The 21,698-nt window shown below is 63.5% G+C and overlaps 1 protein-coding gene across 1 annotated transcript; it reads left to right on the plus strand.

The window, feature by feature from the left end:
• Positions 1-1,416: 1,416 nt before the first annotated feature.
• LOC308230838 (IQ motif and SEC7 domain-containing protein 2-like) lies at positions 1,417-21,119 on the plus strand (the record flags this gene model as incomplete). Its single annotated transcript, XM_080635798.1, is given in 17 exon segments — positions 1,417-1,629; positions 2,974-3,929; positions 4,234-4,263; positions 9,913-10,189; positions 11,543-12,043; positions 12,794-13,147; positions 13,149-13,675; positions 15,372-15,533; positions 15,630-15,752; positions 16,526-16,692; positions 16,791-16,930; positions 17,827-17,952; positions 18,038-18,137; positions 18,789-18,950; positions 19,450-19,614; positions 19,791-19,840; positions 20,085-21,119. Coding segments are annotated over 17 exon segments (5,088 nt in total).
• Positions 21,120-21,698: the final 579 nt, after the last annotated feature.

The following is a 21,698-nucleotide window of genomic DNA, read 5'->3' on the forward strand; positions in this document are numbered from 1 at the left end:
GGGCGTCCATAGTGACCAGTGGTGCGGTGTAGGGGGGGTATGGGGGCTGTATGGGGGCTATATGGGGTGCTATAGGGTACTATGGGAGACTATGTGGGTACTATGGGACACTGTGTGGTGCCATAGGGGTACTCTACGGTACTATGGGGTGCTGTGTAGCGCTATGGGGTGCTATAGGGTACTATAGGGTGCTGCGTAGCGCTATAGGGGTGCTATAGGGTACTATGGGGTGCTGCGTAGCGCTATAGGGGTGCTATAGGGTACCATGGGATGCTGTGTAGCACTATAAGGGGGCTATAGGGTACTATGGGATGCTGTGTAGCGCTATAGGGGTGCTATAGGGTACCATGGGATGCTGCGTAGCGCTATAAGGGGGCTATAGGGTACTATGGGATGCTGTGTAGCGCTATAGGGGTGCTATAGGGTACCATGGGATGCTGCGTAGCGCTATAAGGGGGCTATAGGGTACCATGGGATGCTGTGTAGCGCTATAGGGGTGCTATAGGGTACCATGGGATGCTGTGTAGCGCTATAAGGGGGCTATAGGGTACCATGGGATGCTGTGTAGCGCTATAGGGGTGCTATAGGGTACCATGGGGGTGCTGTTGGGGGGGTCCCTCCCCGTGCGGCGGGAGAACCCCAATCAGCAGCAGAGTTATTTGTGACCCGTTGCCATGGTGACCGCGGAGCCGGCTCCTGCCAACGGCAGCGCCCGGGGGGGGGGGGGGGGGGGGGCAGGACCAAAAGGGAGGGACAAGGGGGGGGCCAGGAGGGGATGGACACGGATGGGGGGGGGGCACCAAGGTTTGGGGGGGGGAGTCATAAGGGGAGGGGGCAGAAATGGGGGGGCACAAAAGAGGACGGAAACACGGGGGGGGGGGCACCAAAAGGGGGGGGCCACTGGGTCCCCATTGGGGGGGGGCACAACTCCCCCCTTCCTTTATTAATTAAGTTTAATGTTAATTACAAACGCGGGGGGGGGGCTGAGTCCCCCGATGGGGACCAAGAGGTGCCCCCCCCCCCGGAGGGGGGGGCTTGGTTCAACCCGGGGGGGAGGAAGGAGGGGGGTGAGGCTCGCCCCTCCCCCCGCCTCCCTTAGCCCCTCCCCCCGCCCCGCCCCCTCCCTCCTCGCCGCCTCCCTCCGAGCTCCGCGCCCGGATCGGGCCCCACCCGCGCCCCCCCCCACCCCCCCCCCGCCCCCGCCACGCGGCCGGGCCCCCCCCCCCCCCCCTTTCCCCATCCCCATCCCCATCCATCCCATCAAGGGGGGGGAACAACCCCCCAACACCCCCCCCTTCCCCCCCCCCCCCCCATATAAACACCCTCAGGGTTGCGGACACCCCCCCCCCCCCCCCAATCATCATCATCATTTAGGGGTGTCGTGTGTGTGTGTGTGTGTGTCCCCCTCCCGGGGCAATGGAGGGCGCGGGGGGCGGCGGGGCCCCCCCGGGGGGGGGCTCGGACCCCCCGGACCGCGCCGTCGAGTACCTGCTGGAGCTGAACCGGATCATCGCGACCCAGCGGCACCTCCTGGCCTCGCAGCGCCGCCGGATCGCGCAGCTCGAGGGGCAGCTCCAGCGCCTGGCCCGGGAGAACCGGCACCTGCGGCAGCGGGCGGCGGCGGGGGGGGCAGCGGCGGCGGCGGCGGCGGCGGGGGGGGGGGGGGGCACCCCCCAGGCACCAGGTGAGGAAGTGGGGAGGGGGGGATGGAAGGGAACAGCCCGGGGGGGGGGGGGGGGGGGGAATGGGGGGGACCCCGCTATTTGGGGGTTATAGAGGGGGGTGATGGGGGGACCCCATTACTTTGAGGTTATGGGGGGGGGACACCCCTCTATTTGGGGGTCATGGGGTTATGGGGGGACCCTCTTATTTTGGGGTTATGGAGGGGTGAGGGGGGACCCCTCTATTTGGGGGTCATGGGGTTATGGGGGGACCCCCTTATTTTGGGGTTATGGAGGGTGAGGGGGGGGGGACCCCCCTATTTGGGGGTCATGGGGGGAACCCTCTTTTGGGGGTCATAGAGAGGGGTTATGGGGGGGTGATGGGGGAGGGACCCCCACTTTTGGGGTGTAGGGGGGTCATAGAGGGGTTTTATGGTGGGGACCCCCTTAGTTGGGGTCATAGAGGGGGGTTATGGGGGGAGACCCCCAGTTTGGGTGTGGGGGGTTGTCACAGAAGTGAGTTATGGGGGATCCCCTTATTTGGAGGGGTTATGGAGAAGGGTGATGTAGGGGGACCCCCACATTTGGGGCTCATAGAGGGGGGTTAAGGTGGGGTTATCAGGGGACCCTAGTTTTGGGGTGTTGGGGGGTCATAGAGGGGGGTTATGGGGGGGATCCCCCAGTGTTGGGGTGTTGAGGGGATGATGAGGGTGCTACGGGGGGGGCTTATGAAGCAGGTGCCCCCCTTTTTGAGGTGCATTGAAGTCGGGAGGGGGCTATGTGGGGGTCATGGAGTGGGGACCCCCAGTTTGGTGCCATGGGGGGGGTCATAATGGGGGTTGTGGGGTGCGGACCCCCCTGTTTGGGGGTGTAGGGGGGGGATGTGGGGGCGTTTTGGGGGGGTCATGGAGTGGGGACCCCAGTTTTGTGGTGCAAGGAAAGTGGAGGTGAGGGGATGGGGTTATAGACCCATATGTCCTATATGGACGTGTATGGATCTATATGGATTTATATGGATCTATATGGACCTATGTGGATCTATATGGACCTATATGGATCTATATGGACCTATATGGACCAGAGACCCCCCATAGTGGGGGGTATAGAGCCTGGGGGAGCTGCGAATGAGGAGGGAATATGGGCACTGGGTGGTCCCAGGCCCATATAGACCAGGTCAGGCGGTCCTAGGGCCCATATAGACCAAGTCAGGGGGTTCTAGGGCCCATATAGACCAAGTCAGGGGGTCCTGGGGCCCATATAGACCATGCCTATATAGTCCCAGAGCCATATAGCCCCATGTTCCCCCCCCCAGGGCCACGTGGACCCCGATGGTCAATACCAGAACCACTTGGAGCCGGAGGGGCAATTCCCACCCTGCACCGATCCTGACCTGCCCTATGGGCCCCATCCGGACCGCGACGGGCAATATCCGCCCCATCCGGACCGGGACCTCCCGTACCAGGGGCATATGGACCACGATGGGCAGTATCCATCCCACCTGGAGCGCGACGGGCAGTACCAGGAGCATCTGGACCGCGACGGGCAGTACCAGGAGCACTTGGACCGCGACGGGCAATACTCCGGGCGTACGGACCGGGATCGAGCCTACGGAACCCATCTGGATCGGGATGGGCAATACGAGGCGCTGGCGGAGCGGGATGGGCCGTATCCCAACCGGGACCATGATAGGGCCTATCCGAGCCGGAAGGACCGCGACCGCCCCTACCAGGCCCGTCCGGAGCGGGATGGGCAGTATCCGGGTCGTATGGACCAGGATGGGCAGTACCATGGCTGCTTGGAGCGGGATCTCCAGTACCAGCCCCACTTGGACCTGAGCCACATGGAGCGGGATGGGCAGTATCCGAGCCGGATGGAGCGGGATGGGCAATATCCGAGCCATACGGACCGGGATGGGCAGTATCCGAGCCGGATGGAGCGGGATGGGCAATACTCAAGCCGTATAGACCCCGATGGGCAATACTCGAGCCGGATGGAGCGGGATGGGCAGTACCAGAGCCACGTGGAGCGGGAGCTGCAGTACCGAGGCCACGATGGGCATTATCCGCCCTGTTTGGACCGGGAAGGGCCCTATCCTGCCCCGTGCTCCCGGGAGCGCTGCGGCGCTTCCCATCATCACCATCACCATCACCATGGCCGGGATTGGGACCGGGACTGGCCGCGGGTGCCCCTCAGCCGCAGCTCCAGCCCCGGGGGGGGCGGGCACAGCACCAGCGCCAGCACCAGCCCCGCCACCACCCTGCAGCGCAAGTAAGGACCACCCCCCCATAGACCCCAATGGCACATCCCGGGTCCCCCCTCCACAATGGGCTGAGCCCAGGCGGAACTCATTGCACCCTATGGGGGGGCTGCACCATGTGCGGGAGCTGCGGGGGGGGGGGGTCACACGGGGACACGCGCGTCATCATCCCCCCCCCCCCGCAGTGGCACCGTCTGCCCGGCCTGGGCAAGGGACAAGGGACAAGGGGGGGGTGGATGCGGAGGGGGGGGTCATTGCTGGGGGGGGGACACTTTGGGGTGTCCCTGATCTTGCCCCCCCCCCTTCTCCCCCCAGGTCGGACCGGGACAGCTCGAGGACAGTGAGGTCAGTGCTGCCCCCCCATGACCTTTGACCTCTGCTTGACCCCCCCCTTGACCTCCCTCCTTCACCTCCCCCCCCCCGGCCGCCTGGGTCCGCTCACGGGGGGGGGGGAGATATCATTGCGTGCATCGTGATTGGGCGGCTCTGTCCCGATCCTGTCGCGACAGAGCCCAAAGCACGATGATGCTGGGGCATTGCTATGGGGCTGAGTTATCACAATAGGACCCCGGCGTGTCCTGCTAGGGCCGGGGCTGATGTGTCGCAACAGGGCTGGGCTGTCGTGACAGGACCCATTGCAACGCGGTTGATCTGTCGCGATAAAGCCAATGTATCGCGTTGTGGTGTGTCGCGATAGGGCTGACGTCACAACAGAGCTTTGCGACGCGTTGAGTTGGGGGGGGGCGCGGGCACATCGCGACAAGCCCCATCCTGTCGCGCCGGGGCCCTGCTGTGTCGCGACAGCGCCGCGCGTTGCCGGGGCGGCCGTTGCCAGGCGACGGCGCGGGCGGGTGACAGCGATGACAGTGCCGGGGAGGCGTCGCCATGGCAACGGCGGCCAACCCCCGGCGCCGTGCGAGTGAGTGACCTCCCCCCCCCCCGCCCCGGGATCGGGGTCCGGGTGTGTCACGTGGGGGGTGCACGAGGGTGTCACGTGGTGCCGGGTGTGCGATGTCGGGCGCCAGCGTGGGACCCAATGTGACACCGTCCGTGGGTGCGACAACACGTTACATGCGTGTGTGCAACACCCTGCACGTGTGTGTGCAACACCCTGCACGTGTGTGTGCAACACCCTGCACGTGTGTGTGCAACACCCTGCACGTGTGTGTGCAACATCCTTCATGTGTGTGTGCAACACCCTGCACGTGTGTGTGCAACACCCTGCACGTGTGTGTGCAACACCCTACACGTGTGTGTGCAACATCCTTCATGTGTGTGTGCAACACCCTACATGTGTGTGTGCAACACCCTACGTGTGTGTGCAACACCCTGCACGTGTGTGTGCAAACCCTGCACGTGTGTGTGCAACACCCTACATGTGTGTGTGCAACACCCTACGTGTGTGTGCAACACCCTGCACGTGTGTGTGCAACATCCTTCATGTGTGTGTGCAACACCCTGCACGTGTGTGTGCAACACCCTGCACGTGTGTGTGCAACACCCTACATGTGTGTGAAACACCCTACATGCGTGTGTGCAACACCCTACACACGTGTGCATCCCCTCCACGCATGGTCCAGGCCGTGCACATGTGGACCCCGCGCATTCCCCACGTGCAGAGCCCGTTTTGTGCCCCCCCCCCCCCCCCCCCATCCCATTGTGTCCGGCCGGGGGCAGGAATTATTCAGGAATTCCGGTCGGTGGCTTCCAAATCCCGGCGGATCCGGATGGGATGGGGACAGGAAAGGGGGGGGGGGGGGATGAGATGTGATGAGTTTCCCAGGCCTCAGAGCCCTACAGACCAGCATCACCCCCCCCTTTGGACCCATCACAACGTGAGTGTGGGGCACCGGGATACCCCCCCCCCGACCATCTCCTATGGGATCCCCTTGGATCCCGATGCCCCCCCCCTTTCCACTTGTGTGTTCCCCCCCCGTGTCCCTGTGTCCATCCCGTCCCCCCCCCAGCTCTTGACTCGTGTTTTCTCTCCTCTTTCTTCTCCCTGTCCGTGTGTCCGTCCCCATCCCTCCCCATCCATCCCCATCCATCCCTATCCATCCCCATCCCTCCCCATCCATCCCCATCCATCCCCATCCCTCCCCATCCCTTCACCCCCCCATAGGCAGGGATAGGTGCCTGTCCCCCCCCCCGCCCATCGTGCCCCCCCCTTGTCCATCCATCCCCCCCCCATCCCTCTGTCCGTGTCGTCCCCCCCCCTCCAGGTACCACCCGGCTCCTCTTGGCTCCAACCTCCCCCCGCCCGCAGGTAAGAGCCCCCCCTATAGGAGCCCTATGGAACATCTCCCCCCCCCCAGGTCCCTGTGGGCAGTATTGGTGCTATATGGCCTGTATAGAGCTCCATAGGGCAATGTCAATGCTATATGGGCTGTATAGAGCCACACAGGGCAGTATTGGTGCTGTAAGGGCTCTATAGGCATAGGTAGTGGAGGGGTTGTATGGTGCTGTATGGTATATGGGTATTGTAGGGCCTGTATAGGGACTGGATGGGTGCTCTGGGTGCTGTATGGCCCCTATATATATGGACTGGATGGGTGCTTTGTGTGCTGCATGGCTGTTATATATAGGGGTCACATGCATCAAAGTGATGTATAGGAGCTCCTTGTTGCTGCCCAGGGACCTATAGAGACCATACGGATCCCTAGGGATCTATAGGGACTGTTTGCATCCTTATAGACACATAGGGGCTGTATGGATCCCTAGGGCTGTATGAGGGCTGTTTGCATCCTTACAGACACATAGGGTCTGCATGGATCCCTAGGGCTCTATAGGCGCTGCTTGCATCCTTATAGACACACAGGGACCCTATGGATCCCCAGGGCCCTATAGGCGCCATATGGGTCCTCCCCCGTCCGCTGTCGGGGGGGAGGTGATGGGCTGTTTGGGGGCGGTTGCCATGGCGACGCCTCCATCATGGCGCCTCCTCGCGCTATTTTGAGGACCAAGCGGTGACGTTGGGGGGGGGGGGGGGGGGGCGGGGCTCGCGCGGGGACCCAGGCGGCCGGGACCCCCCCTCCCCCCCCCTCCATCTCCCCCCATTCCCATCCCCCTCCCTCCCCACCTCCGGGTATCCCAATCGCATCCCCCCCCCTTCATCCCCCACCGCATCTCCATGGCAACCGACATCCCGCGGGGGGGGGGGGGGATGCTCCGCGCAGGCGCCTGGGGCCAGGAGAACCCATTTTCCCCTCCCTCCTCCATTGGGAACACCCCACTGGGGGGGACACCCCCCCCACACAGTGTCACCTCAGCCCCCCAAGTGTGTGCATGTGGGGAGCAGACCCCCCCATTGCAGGGGAACGGGGGGGGGACACACGACCCAGACATCCCCCCCCCACCATATCAATGGGGCAGCCTCCCCTCCATCAGGCATCCAGGCCCCCCCCTCTCATTTTGGGGACACCCCCCCCGTTTCCATCTCAAATGGACTCCCCCAAACCCCCCCTTCATGGGGTGAGGACCCCGCAAGCCGCTTTGGGGGGGTTAAGGGGGGGTCGCTCCTCCGACTCCTCCCCCCCCCTTTCCCCCCCTTCTTCCTCCATCGGCCGATCGGGCCCTTGGTGCTGCTGCGGAGGAGCCGGACCCCCCCCCCCAGCCCAAACCCCAGCCCCGCCGGACCCCCCCTTTGTGGGGGTGTCCCCGTGTCTGTGCCCCCCCCCATTTTGGGGGTGCCCCCCCCCCCCCCGATGTGGTGCCTGCAGTGCACGGCCGACCGGCGGCGGGGGCCGCTTCGGCAGCAGCTGCTGCATGGGTGAGTGGGGACCCCCCCATAATGCTCTTAACCCACCCCTGCATCATTTAACCCCCCCCCCCGGCCCTTGAACATCCCCTGCACCCCCCCTTGTTTTGGGGGACCCCCCCCATCCCTATGGACACTGCCCCCCCCCCCAGTTTCCACCCCCTCTGTTCCCAGGCGCCTGGGCCCCAGTGAGGGGGGGGGGCAGAGGTTGGGGTGCCCTGGTGATGGGGGGGTGCCTGTGTCCATGTGTTCCCATGTACTTGTGTCCCTGTGTTTGTGTGTCCCTGTGTCCCATGTCCAGGTATCCACGTGTCCCATGTCTGGGGTGTTCCTGCCCCCATTCCCCTGTATCCCCATGTCCATGTGTCCCAATGTCCATGTATCCCCATGTCCATGTGTCCCCATATCCATGCATCCCCATTCCCCTGTATCCCCATGTCCATGTATCCCTATGTCCATGCATCCCCATGTCCATGTGTCTCAATGTCCATGTATCCCCATGTCCATGTGTCCCAATGTCCATGTATCCCCATGTCCATGTGTCCCCATATCCATGCATCCCCATTCCCCTGTATCCCCATGTCCATGTATCCCTATGTCCATGCATCCCCATGTCCATGTGTCCCCATGTCCATGTGTCCCCATTCCCCTGTATCCCCATGTCCATGCATTCCCATTTCCCTGTATCCCCATGTCCATGTGTTCCCATGTCCATGTATCCCTATGTCCATGCATCCCCATTCTCCTGGGTCCCCATGTCTGGGTCCCCAGGTCTGCCACGTCCAAGTGTTCCCATGTTGGCCATGTCCATGTGTCCCATTTCCATGTGCTCATGGCCCTTTATCCCCATATCCCCATGTCCCCATCCCCATGTCCCGTTGTCCCCATGGTCTGAGCTTGGAGGGGATCCAAAGGGTCCTGGGGGAACCTTGAGGCCGTTTGCGGGTGTCACAGGGGTGTCAATGGGGGTGTCAATGAGGGTGTCAATGGGTTGTCAATGGGGTGTCAATGGGTTGTCAATGGAGTGTCAATGAGGGTGTCAATGGGGTGTCAATGGGTTGTCAATGGAGTGTCAATGAGGGTGTCAATGGGGTGTCAATTGAGTGTCAATGAGGGTGTCAATGAGGGTGTCAATGGGTTGTCAATGGAGTGTCAATGAGGGTGTCAATGAGGGTGTCAATGGGTTGTCAATGGGTTTCACTGGAGTGTCTCAGTTTATCAAGAGTCTCAGAGGGTGTCAATGAGTGTCTCAGGGCTGTCAGTGGGGTGTCAGTGGTTGTTGATGGGTGTCAGTGGGTGTTAGTGGGGATGTCAATGGTTGTCCATGGGTGTCAGTGGGTGTTCATGGCTGCCAATGGTTGTCAATGGGTGTCCATGGCTGTCAATGGGTGTCAGTGGGTGCCATGGCTGTCAATGGGTGTCAATGGGTGCCCATGGGCGTCAATGGATGTCAATGAGTGTCAGTGGTTGTCAACGGTTGTCATTGGGTGTCAATCAGTGTCCATGGGTGTCCATGGCTGTCAATGAGTGTCAATGGGAGCCAATGGATATCACTGGGTGCCCATGGGTGTCAATGGGTGTCAACGGGAGCCAATGGGTGTCAGTGGGTGCCCATGGCTGTCAATGGGTGCCCATGGCTGTCAATTGGTGTCACTAGGTGCCCATGGCTGTCAATGGGTGCCAACGGGTGTCAGTGGGTTCCCATGGCTGTCAAGGGGTGTCAGTGGGTGCCCATGGCTGTCAAGGGGTGCCCATGGCTGTCAGTGGGTGCCCGTGGCTGTCAATGGGTGCCCATGGCTGTCAGTGGGTGCCCATGGCTGTGAGTGGTTGCCCATGGCTGTCAGTGGGTGCCCGTGGCTGTCAATGGGTGCCCATGGCTGTGAGTGGGTGCCCGTGGCTGTCAGTGGGTGCCAATGGCTGTCAATGGGTGCCCATGGCTGTCAGTGGGTGCCCGTGGCTGTCAGTGGGTGCCCATGGCTGTGAGTGGGTGCCCGTGGCTGTCAATGGGTGCCCATGGCTGTCAGTGGGTGCCCGTGGCTGTCAATGGGTGCCCATGGCTGTCAGTGGGTGCCCGTGGCTGTCAATGGGTGCCCATGGCTGTGAGTGGGTGCCCGTGGCTGTCAATGGGTGCCAATGGCTGTCAGTGGGTGCCCACGGCTGTCAGTGGGTGCCCATGGCTGTCAGTGGGTGCCCACGGCTGTCAATGGGTGCCAATGGGTGCCCCTGTGTCCCTGCAGCGTGGACGGCGACGCTCCGGGCAGCGAAGGGGGGGGGCCGGTCCCCGACAGCCCCGGGCGCCCCCCCCCGTACCGGGGCCTCTCCCAAGCGGCTCCCCCAGGCACAGGGGGGTCCGGGGGGGGGCCCGGGGGGGGCTCCCCGGGGCTGGGCTGGGCCCGGCTCCCCCCGCAGCCGGCGAGCGTGGCCCTGCGCAAGCAGCAGGAGGAGGAGGAGAGCAAGAGGCCCAAGGCCCTGAGCGACAGCTACGAGCTCTCCACCGACCTGCAGGACAAGAAGGTACCGGGGGGGGGACATGGGGGGGTACCGGGCATGCGGTGGGACCCGGCCGTACCTGATGGTCCTCGGGTGTGTGGGGTGGTCACCAGCGCCAGGTGGGGTGGTCTCCATCCCTCTGTGATGGTCCCCAGCCCCTGTGATGGTCCCCAGCCCTATGCAATGGTCCCCAGCCCCTGTGATGGTCCCCAGCCCTGTATGGTGGCCTCACCAGATCCTTCTCCTGTCCTACTCTCTCCCTGTCTCCATGTGCCTGTTCATGTCCCCATCCCCATCCATGTCCCCATGTCCCCATCCCTGTCCTGATCTTCATCTCCCCATCCATGCCTCCACGTCCCCATGTCTGCATCCCTATCCCCATCTCCATCTCCATCTCATCCTCATCTCCATCTCCCCATGTCCCCATCCACGTCCCTATGTCTCCATCCCCATCCCCATCTCCCCAATCCGTGTGCTCATGTCCCCATCCCCATCTCCATCTCCCCATATCCCCATCCCATCTCCATCTCCCCATGTCCCCATCCCTATCTCCATCTCCCCATATCCCCATCCCCATCTCCATCTCCCCATGTCCCCATCCCCATCTTCATCTCCCCATGTCCCCATCCCCATCTCCATCTCCCCATGTCTCCCTCCCCATCTCCTCATCCACGCCTCCACGTCCCCATGTCTCCATCCATGTCCCTATGTCTCCATCCCCATCCCCATCTCCATGTCCCCATGTCTCCATCCATGTCCCTATGTCTCCATCCCCATCTCCATGTCCCCATGTCTCCATCCATGTCCCTATGTCTCCATCCCCATCCCCATCTCCATGTCCCCATGTCTCCATCCATGTCCCTATGTCTCCATCCCCATCTCCACGTCCCCATGTCTCCATCCATGTCCCTATGTCTCCATCCCCATCTCCACGTCCCCATGTCTCCATCCATGTCCCTATGTCTCCATCCCCATCTCCACGTCCCCATGTCTCCATCCATGTCCCTATGTCTCCATCCCCATCTCCACGTCCCCATGTCTCCATCCATGTCCCTATGTCTCCATCCCCATCTCCATGTCCCCATGTCTCCATCCATGTCCCTATGTCTCCATCCCCATCTCCACGTCCCCATGTCTCCATCCGTATCCCCATCTCCCCATCCCCATCCCCATGTCCCCACCTCCCCATCCATGTCCCTATGTCTCCATCCCCATCTCCATGTCCCCATGTCTCCATCCATGTCCCTATGTCTCCATCCCCATCTCCACGTCCCCATGTCTCCATCCGTATCCCCATCTCCCCATCCCCATCCCCATGTCCCCACCTCCCCATCCATGTCCCCATCCCCACGTATCCGTCCCCTCGCCCCGCCCCAGGTGGAGATGCTGGAGCGCAAGTACGGGGGTTACTTCCGCACCCGCCGCGCCGCCCGCACCATCCAGGCCGCCTTCCGCCGCTACCGCATGGCCCAGAAGTTCGAGCGGCTGCGGAGCGAGGGGGGGCGGGCCCGGCGCTTGGCCCTCCCCGGCCTCCGCCTCCAGTTCTCCTTCGAGGAGTACGACCGCGGCCCCCCCCCGCCGGCCCCGGGGCCCCCCCCGCCGCCCCCCCCCTACTTCCAAGGCAAACCCGCCTCGCTGGACGAGGGGGTGCTGGGGGGGCCCCGCAGGGCGCCCCGATATGGGGGCTCCTGTAGGGCTGGGCTGGATGGAGGAGGAGGAGGAGGGGGGAGTGGAGGAGGAGGTGGTGGTGGGGGGGGGCCAGGGGAGATGGGGGGGGGACTTGGAGGGGGGGGCCCCGGGAGCCCCCCCCGGCAGCTCTCGGCTTCGGCGGATTTCGGGCCTGGAGGGGCTGACCTGGAGGAGGCGTTTGCGCAGCAGGTGGGGGGGGTACGGGGGCTATAGGGGACTATGGGGGTATGGGGGCTATAGGGGACTATGGGGGTATGGGGGCTATAGGGGACTATGGGGGCTATAGGGGATTATGGGGGTATGGGGGATATAGGGGACTATGGGGGCCATAGGGGACTATGTGGGTATGGGGGATATAGGGGACTATGGGGGACTATGGGGGGTACAGGGGCCATAGAGGACTGTGGGGGCTATAGGGACTATAGAGGATATGGGGGCCATAGGGGACTATGGGGGATATGAGGGCCATAGGGTCCTATGGGGGTACAGGAGCCACAGGGGACTATGGGGGTATAGGGGCCAAAGGGGACTATAGGGGCCATAGGGGACTATGGGGGGTATGGGAGCTATAGGGGACTATGGGGGGTATGGGAGCTATAGGGGACTATGGGGGGTATGGGAGCTATAGGGGACTATGGGGGGTATGGGGGTCACAAGGGCTGTGGGAGGTCACAGGGGTCATGGGGCCGTGGGAGTCCTGGGCTTCACATGGGCTGGGGGGGTCACAGAGGTCATGGGAGTGATGGGGAGGTCATGGAGGGGTCAATGGGGGGGGGCTTCCCTTGGCCATGGTGGGGGGGTCCTGGTGGCCGTTGGGATGTCCCATGGGCTATTGGGGGGGGGGTCCCATGTTATGGGGGTGTCCCATAGGCCATGGGGGGGGGCTCAATGGATGCTGATGGAGGGGGGGGTCCTCCCTCTCTCTCTCTCCCCCCCCAGGTGAAATCTTTGGCCGCCTCCATTGACGAGGCCCTGGGGGGGGGCCGCGGGGTCCCCCCTGGCGCCCCGGCCCCCCCCGCGGGGGACAGCGCCGCCACCTCCACCAGTGACGTCACCCTCTACCTGGACGAGGGCCTCCCCGGCTCCCCCCACTCCCCCGAGCGCCCCGCCAGCCCCGAGCCCCCCCCTTCGGACACGGGGGGGCCCCCCCCACCCCCTGCCCCCCCCCCTCCGCTTCCCCCCCCACCGCCCCCCAATAACAGCACCAACCCCCCCCCGGGCCCTGCCGAGCGCTGGGGGGGGCCCGAGGAACCCCCCCGCCGTGGCCCCCCCTGTTTGGAATGCAGAGGCCGCGGGGGGGGGGGGCGGCAGCGGTGGTGGCGGGGGGGGGCACCCCCCTTTGCTCACGGTTGAACCCCCCAGCGACAGCTCCGCCGACCTGAGCGACCGCTCCGACCGCGGCTCCATCAACCGGGGGGGTCCCTACGAACCCGATGGCGCCGGGGGGGGGGGCACCTTGCCCCGGAGCGGGCCCCCCCATCGCTGTTTCCACCCGGAAGCCCCCCCCCAAGCGCCTCCCCCCCCGGGCCCCCCCCCTCCGCCCGCAGCCGAGGAGGGCTCCGATGGGGACAATGAGAGCTTAGGGAGCAGCTCCAACTCCAATGAGACCCTCAACTGCTCGTCGGGCTCCTCGTCCCATGACAGCTTAAGGAGGCCCCCCCCGCCGCCCCCCCCGCCTCCCGCTGCCCCCCCGCAGCCCCCCGGCCCCCCCGGGAAAGCCACGTACCAGCGGGAGCCGCGGCAGAGCTGGGACTCGCCGGCGCTCAACAACGACGTGGTGCAGCGGCGTCAGTACCGCATCGGCCTCAACCTCTTCAACAAGTGAGGGGCAAGGGGAAAGGGGGGGGGTGTGTGTCTGGGGGGGACATGGGTGCATGTGGGGTGTGGGATGGGGTCTATAGGGTCTTCCGGTGGGGGGGTTGTGGTGTTCCGGGGGGGCTGTGGGGAGATGGGAGGTATAGGAACACCAATAGGAAGGGCAGGGGTTGGGTGGTGGCACCATGGATAGGACAGAGTGATGTGATGGTGGTGGCACTGTGGTGAAGATGGGGTGATGTTCTAGGTGACCCTATAGCATGGGTATGGTGATGTTCTAGGTGACCCTATAGCATGGGTATGGTGATGCTCTAGGTGACCCTATAGCATGGGTATGGTGATGCTCTAGGTGACCCTATAGCATGGGTATGGTGATGCTCTAGGTGACCCTATAGCATGGGTATGGTGATGTTCTAGGTGACCCTATAGCGTGGGTATGGTGATGCTCTAGGTGACCCTATAGCGTGGGTATGGTGATGCTCTAGGTGACCCTATAGCATGGGTATGGTGATGCTCTAGGTGACCCTATAGCGTGGGTATGGTGATGCTCTAGGTGACCCTATAGCATGGGTATGGTGATGCTCTAGGTGACCCTATAGCATGGGTATGGTGATGCTCTAGGTGACCCTATAGCATGGGTATGGTGATGCTCTAGGTGACCCTATAGCATGGGTATGGTGATGTTCTAGGTGACCCTATAGCGTGGGTATGGTGATGCTCTAGGTGACCCTATAGCGTGGGTATGGTGATGCTCTAGGTGACCCTATAGCATGGGTATGGTGATGCTCTAGGTGACCCTATAGCGTGGGTATGGTGATGCTCTAGGTGACCCTATAGCGTGGGTATGGTGATGCTCTAGGTGACCCTATAGCGTGGGTATGGTGATGCTCTAGGTGACCCTATAGCGTGGGTATGGTGATGCTCTAGGTGACCCTATAGCGTGGGTATGGTGATGCTCTAGGTGACCCTATAGCGTGGGTATGGTGATGCTCTAGGTGACCCTATAGCGTGGGTATGGTGATGCTCTAGGTGACCCTATAGCGTGGGTATGGTGATGCTCTAGGTGACCCTATAGCGTGGGTATGGTGATGCTCTAGGTGACCCTATAGCGTGGGTATGGTGATGCTCTAGGTGACCCTATAGCGTGGGTATGGTGATGCTCTAGGTGACCCTATAGCGTGGGTATGGTGATGCTCTAGGTGACCCTATAGCGTGGGTATGGTGATGCTCTAGGTGACCCTATAGCGTGGGTATGGTGATGCTCTAGGTGACCCTATAGCGTGGGTATGGTGATGCTCTAGGTGACCCTATAGCGTGGGTATGGTGATGCTCTAGGTGACCCTATAGCGTGGGTATGGTGATGCTCTAGGTGACCCTATAGCGTGGGTATGGTGATGCTCTAGGTGACCCTATAGCGTGGGTATGGTGATGCTCTAGGTGACCCTATAGCGTGGGTATGGTGATGCTCTAGGTGACCCTATAGCGTGGGTATGGTGATGCTCTAGGTGACCCTATAGCGTGGGTATGGTGATGCTCTAGGTGACCCTATAGCATGGGTATGGTGATGCTCTAGGTGACCCTATAGCATGGGTACAATGACCCAGGGGGCAGTGACATCCATGACCAGGGTGTAGGGGACACACACACACAGAGACCCCCCCACCCCTCGTGGTGACGCTGTGGGTCCCCCCCCCTTTGACAGGAAGCCGGAGAAGGGGATCCAGTACCTGATCGAGAGGGGCTTCCTCTCGGACACGCCGGTGGGGGTGGCCCACTTCATCCTGGAGAGGAAGGGGCTGAGCCGGCAGATGATCGGCGAGTTCCTCGGCAACCGGCAGAAGCAGTTCAACCGCGACGTCCTCGAGTGAGGGGGGGTCCCCATGGCCATGGGGGGTGATGGGGACCATGGTGGGGGGCACACGGCCCCGGTCCCGAGCCCACCCCGCGGGTGTCCCCGCAGCTGCGTGGTGGACGAGATGGACTTCTCGGGCATGGAGCTGGATGAGGCCCTGCGCAAGTTCCAGTCCCACATCCGCGTGCAGGGGGAGGCGCAGAAGGTCGAGCGCTTGATCGAGGCCTTCAGGTGAGGGATGGGGACGGGGGGGGGACAGTTCCAGGTGTCCCCATGAAGGGATGCTCGAGGTGATCTGGGAGGGATGCTCTAGGTTAACCTATGGGAGGTGACCGTATGGAAGGATGCTCTAGGTGATCAATGAGGGGTGCTCTATGGGATCAATGACGGATGCTGTAGGTGATCTATGGAAGGATGCTCTGTGTGATCAATGAGGGGTGCTGTATGGGATCAATGACGGATGCTGTAGGTGATCTATGGAAGGATGCTCTGTGTGATCTATGGAGGGATGCTCTATGGGATCTATAAGGGATGCTTCATGTGATCAGTGAGGGATGCTCTATGGGTTCTATGAGGGATGCTTTAGGTCACCCTATGGGAGGTGACTATGGAGGGGTGCTCTATGGGATCTATGCGGGATGCTCCGTGTGATCTATGAGGGATGCTCCACATGATCTATGGGGGATGCTCTAGGTCACCCTATAGGAGTACTCCCAGGTGACCCTGTGGACCAGGTGGGGGACGTTTGGTTTGATGGCACACACAGGGATGGGTGACATTCCAGGTGTCCCTATGGATCATGCAGGGGGCCATTGAGCCGCACACGATGCTCTAGGTGACCCTATATATACCATTCAAGGTGGTCCCTGACACCCAAGGAGCTCTGCTCCACCCTGGCTCACCCGTGGGGTGCTGAGTCCACCCCTGCCCACATTGGGATGGCCATGGGGACACCCTGACCCTATGGACCATAGGGACACCCTATGTTCCCCCCCCCCCCGCAGCCAGCGCTACTGTGTGTGCAACGCGGCCCTGCTGCGCCAGTTCCGCAACCCGGACACCATCTTCATCCTGGCCTTCGCCATCATCCTCCTCAACACCGACATGTACAGCCCCAGCGTGAAGGCCGAGCGCAAGATGAAGCTGGAGGACTTCATCAAGAACCTCCGAGGTGATGGAGCACGGGGGGGTCCTCGTTGCGGGGGGGGCATCCCCATCCCTGCTCATGGAAAGGGGGGGGGTTCTAGAGCGGTGGCCGGTGTCGCGCAGGGGTGGACAACGGGGAGGACATCCCCCGGGACATGCTGGTGGGCATCTACCAGCGCATCCAGAGCCGGGAGCTGCGCACCAACGATGACCACGTCTCCCAGGTCCAGGCCGTCGAGCGCATGATCGTCGGCAAGAAGCCGGTGGGTTTGGATGGCACCGCTCCTTGAGAGGGGGTCTATGGAGGGGGGGGTCTATGGTGATCCTATGGAGAATGCTTTAGGTGATCCATAGGGGATGCTCTAGGTGACCTATGGGAGGTGTTCTATGTCACCCTATGGGGATGTTCTATATGACCCTATGGAGAGATGCTGTAGGTGACCCCATGGACAATGTTCTAGGTAACTCATGGGATGCTCTAGGTCACTCTATGGATGATGCTCTAGAGGGATGCTCTAGGTCACCCTATGGGTGATGCTCTAGAGGAATGCTCTAGGTCACCCTATGGGTGATGCTCTAGAGGGATGCTCTAGGTCACCCTATGGGTGATGCTCTAGAGGGATGCTCTAGGTCACCCTATGGGTGATGCTCTAGAGGGATGCTCTAGGTCACCCTATGGGTGATGCTCTAGAGGGATGCTCTAGGTCACCCTATGGGTGATGCTCTAGAGGGATGCTCTAGGTCACCCTATGGGTGATGCTCTAGAGGGATGCTCTAGGTCACCCTATGGGTGATGCTCTAGAGGGATGCTCTAGGTCACCCTATGGGTGATGCTCTAGAGGGATGCTCTAGGTCACCCTATGGATGATGCTCTAGAGGGATGCTCTAGGTCATCCTATGGGTGATGCTCTAGAGGGATGCTCTAGGTCATCCTATGGATGATGCTCTAGAGGGATGCTCTAGGTCATCCTATGGATGATGCTCTAGAGGGATGCTCTAGGTGACCCTATGGCAGAAGCCCTGGTTGACTCTATGGTGCCCATTGACCACAACCCATGGGGTACTCTCAATGTTGCCTGACAGCCGATGGTACCAGTGACCCAACAGCACCCATTGCAGTTACCAAGCACCCCCCATTGTCCCCCCCCCTTGTGCCCAGGTGCTGTCCCTGCCCCACCGGCGCCTGGTTTGCTGCTGCCAACTCTATGAGGTGCCCGACCCCAACCGGCCCCAGCGCCTGGGGCTGCACCAGCGCGAGGTCTTCCTCTTCAATGACCTTCTGGTGGTGAGCGCGGGGGGGCCATGGGGCTGGGGTCCCCCCATGGGGGGGTCCATGGGGGGCTCCCATTGACCCGGTGACCCCATGGTAGGTGACGAAGATCTTCCAGAAGAAGAAGATCCTGGTGACCTACAGCTTCCGCCAGAGCTTCCCGCTGGTGGAGATGCACATGCAGCTCTTCCAGAATGCCTGTGAGCCCCATAGCGCCGCATAGAACCCTATAGCACCCTATGGCACCCTATAGCACCCTATAGCAACCCATTGCATGCTCCCCTGCCCTGTTGCTCTGTGTGGTCCACCATGGAGGGGGTCTCCAGGTGGTTCCCATGGGATGTTCCCATGGTGTCCTCCATAGGGTATCCCATGGGAGGCTCCCTACCCCGTTGTGTTGCCCATCGGTTGTCCCATGGTGTCCCCAAACCCAGTATCCCCAGCACCCATCCCAGTGCTCCCAGTGCCCGTCCCAGTGCTCATCCCATTACCCCATTGCCTCCAACACCCATCCCAGTGCCCCCCGCGCCCCCAGCACCCCATTCCCCTGCCCCAAAGCCCCACTGCACCCACCGTATTGCCCCCCCAACCCCATTGTACCCACCTTATTACTCCCCAACCCCATTGCCCCCCCGACCCCATTGTACCCACCCCATTGCCCCCAGAACCCCAATGCACCACCCCATTGCCCCCCCTCCCAACCCCATTGCCCCCACCCCATTGTACCCACCCCATTGCCCCCCCTCCCATTGCCTCCACCCCATTGCCCCCCCTCCCAACCCCATTGCCCCCACCCCATTGTACCCAGCCCATTGCCCCCCCGACCCGTTGCCGTGCTGCCCCCCCCCCAGATTACCAGTTCGGGATCAAGCTGCTGTCGGCGGCGCCGGGGGGGGAGCGGAAGGTGCTCATCGTGTTCAACGCACCCAGCCCCCAGGACCGGCTGCGCTTCGCCAGCGACCTCCGGGAGAGCGTGGCCGAGGTGCAGGAGATGGAGAAATACAGAGTGGAGGGTGAGCGGCGGGGGGGGATGGATGGAGGTAATGGTGATAATGGGGGTGATGGGGTAATGGGGGTAATGGAGGTTATGGGGGAATGGGGGTGATGAGGGTAATGGGGATGACGGGGCAATGTGGGTGATGGAGGCTATGGGGCGACGGGGCAATGGGGGTGATGGAGGCTATGGGGCAACGGGGTAATGGGGTTAATGGGGGTGATGGGGATAATGGGGTAATGGGAGTGATGGGGGTGATGGAGGCAATGGGAATAATAGGGGCAATGGGGGTGATGGGGGAATGGGGATGATGGGGGTGATGGGGGTGATGGGGGCACTGGGATGGGCACTGGGAGCAATGGGGGCAATGGGATGAGCAATGGGGGTGATGGGCGAAGTGCTGGGGGCACTGGGCTGGGCACTGGGCTCATCTGACAGGGACTGGGGATGCTGGGGCTGCACTGGAGGCACTGGGGGTGCCCTGGGCTGACCCCTGCCTGTGTTCCCCCCCCCCGCAGCCGAGCTGGAGAAGCAGAAGGGGGTGTCGGGGGCGCGGGGCGGGGGCCCCCCCCGAGAGGCGCTGAATGGGCTGAGCCGGAGCAGCCTGGAGGAGGCCTTCGGGGGGGGAGAGGGGCTCAAGCGCAGCGCCCTCAGCAGCTCCCTGCGGGACCTCTCGGACAGCGGTGAGGGGGGGCAGCCATGGTGGGGGGGGGCATTTGGGGTGCCCTGTTGGGGGGGTTATGGGGTCCTCTGAGGGTCATTTAGGGGGGTAAATGGGTGCTGGGGGGGGCATTGAGGTCTCTGGGGGGGTCCACGATGGGGGGGTCCCCCCCTTATTTTGTGTCCCCCCCCCTCGCAGGGAAGCGGGGCCGGCGGAACAGCGTGGGGTCCCTGGACAGCACCATCGAGGTGAGGGGGGGCCCCAGGCCACGCCCACCGAAACATCGCCCAGTCAAGGCCTGGGGAGAGAGGCGGGGCTTGGCCGGGGGGGCGGGGCTCCCGCTAATGGGCGGAGCTTTCCTGAGGAGAGGGCGGGGCTTAAGCGGGGAGGGGGCGGAGCTCCCTCCGGGGCCAAGCCTCGCCCACCAATAGGAGGCCGGTCCGGTCGGAGGGGGCGTGGCCTGGCGCGGCCTGACCCCGCCCCTCTCCGCAGGGCTCCATCATCAGCAGCCCCCGGCCGCAGGCGCGGGGTCCCCCGGGGGGGTCCGGGGCAGCCCCCGAGGGGTACAAGGCCCCCCCCCGCCCCGTCTCCAACTCCTCCTCGTTCCTGGGGTCCCTCTTCGGGAGCCGGCGCGGGAAAGGCCCCCCCGGGCCCCCCCCCGGGGTTGGGGGCCCCGCTTCAGCCTCAGCCTCCTCTTCCTCGGCTTCCTCCTCCCATCACCATCACCCCCCCCCAGCCCCCCCCATGGCCGCCGAGGGCCCCTCCAAGCTGCAGGCGCTGCACGCCCAATACTGCCACGGGGCCGGCGGGGGGGGGGCGGCGGCGGCAGCGGCGGCGGCAGGGGGGGGTCCCGGCCCCCCCCCGCCTCCCCCGTACCCGCAGCAGCCCCCCCCTCCCGCTCGGCCCGCGCCCCCCCCGCCGCTCCCGGCCATCGCCGCCGGGGCCCCCCCCCGCTTCCACGGGGGTCCAACCCCCCCCTTGTCGGCCCCCCCGCAGCAGCACGGCCCCCCCGGGGGGGGATTCCCCCCCCCGCATCCCCATTACACCCTGCACCGACCCAAGAGGGGGGGGGCCCCCCCGGGCCCCCCCCGCCAGCCCCTGTCTCCGTTACCCCTGTACAGCCCCGCCGCCCCCCCCCACCATGGGCTGTCCCACGCGTATCCCCCCGGGCCCCCCCCGCACCACCACCCCCCCCCGCCCCCCACCGCCGCCGCCGCCGCCAAGCACTTTGTGTTCGGGGGGGGCGGCGGTGGGGGGGGCCCCCCCGGGGGGGCCCTTCGGGGGGGGGGCGGCGGCGCTGGGGGGGCGGCTCCCCCCCCCCATCATCACCATCATCATCATCACCACCACCATCCTGCTCCCCACTCCCCTATCCCCCCCCATCCCTCTTACCCTCCTTTGCCCCCCCCTTCACCCCACACCCCCCTCAGCCCCCATTCCCCCGCCGGCCCCACATCGCCCCTGGCCCAAGCTGGTCAGGGCCCCCCCAAACCCAAGGGGGGGAACCGCATCAGCACCGTGGTCTGATCCCATTGATCCCATTGATCCCATCGATCCCATTGATCCCATTCCCCTCCCCGGGCTGAGGACGGACACAGCTCATGGCAGCGATGGACGGCGCCGGCACGTTGGATGCCCCCCCCCCTTTTACCCTTAACACCCCCCCCCCAAAACCCTTGCACGTGGCTCGTGATTGGCTGCTCGCGCCTTGGGGTCCCCCCCCCCCTTCATCATCTTGGGGGTCCGGCGTTGAGGGTGGCCCCCCCCCCCCCAGCTCAGGCTGAATGTCACATGGCACTTTAACCTCCCTTGTCCCCCCTCCAATGTCCTCTGTCCCCCCGTCCCCCCCCCCCCCGGATGACTGGTTTCGTCCCCCCCCCTTGATGTCCATAGAGGGGCCTCCGATGTCCGGACCCTCCCATTCCGGACCCCGAGGGGGGGGACCCAGGCTCCCGGGCCCGCATGCGCCCGCGCCGGGCCCTGTATATAAGAGACTGTATATTTGATGCTTCATAAACGGACCGGCCGGCCCCTGGCGTGTGTCCCTTCTTGGGGGGGGGACAACGGTGATTACACCCCCTATAGAGGTTATAGGGCATAGGGTAT

This window comes from Psittacula echo (genome assembly GCF_963264785.1).
Source record: "Psittacula echo genome assembly, chromosome: 28".
Taxonomy (NCBI): domain Eukaryota; kingdom Metazoa; phylum Chordata; class Aves; order Psittaciformes; family Psittacidae; genus Psittacula; species Psittacula echo.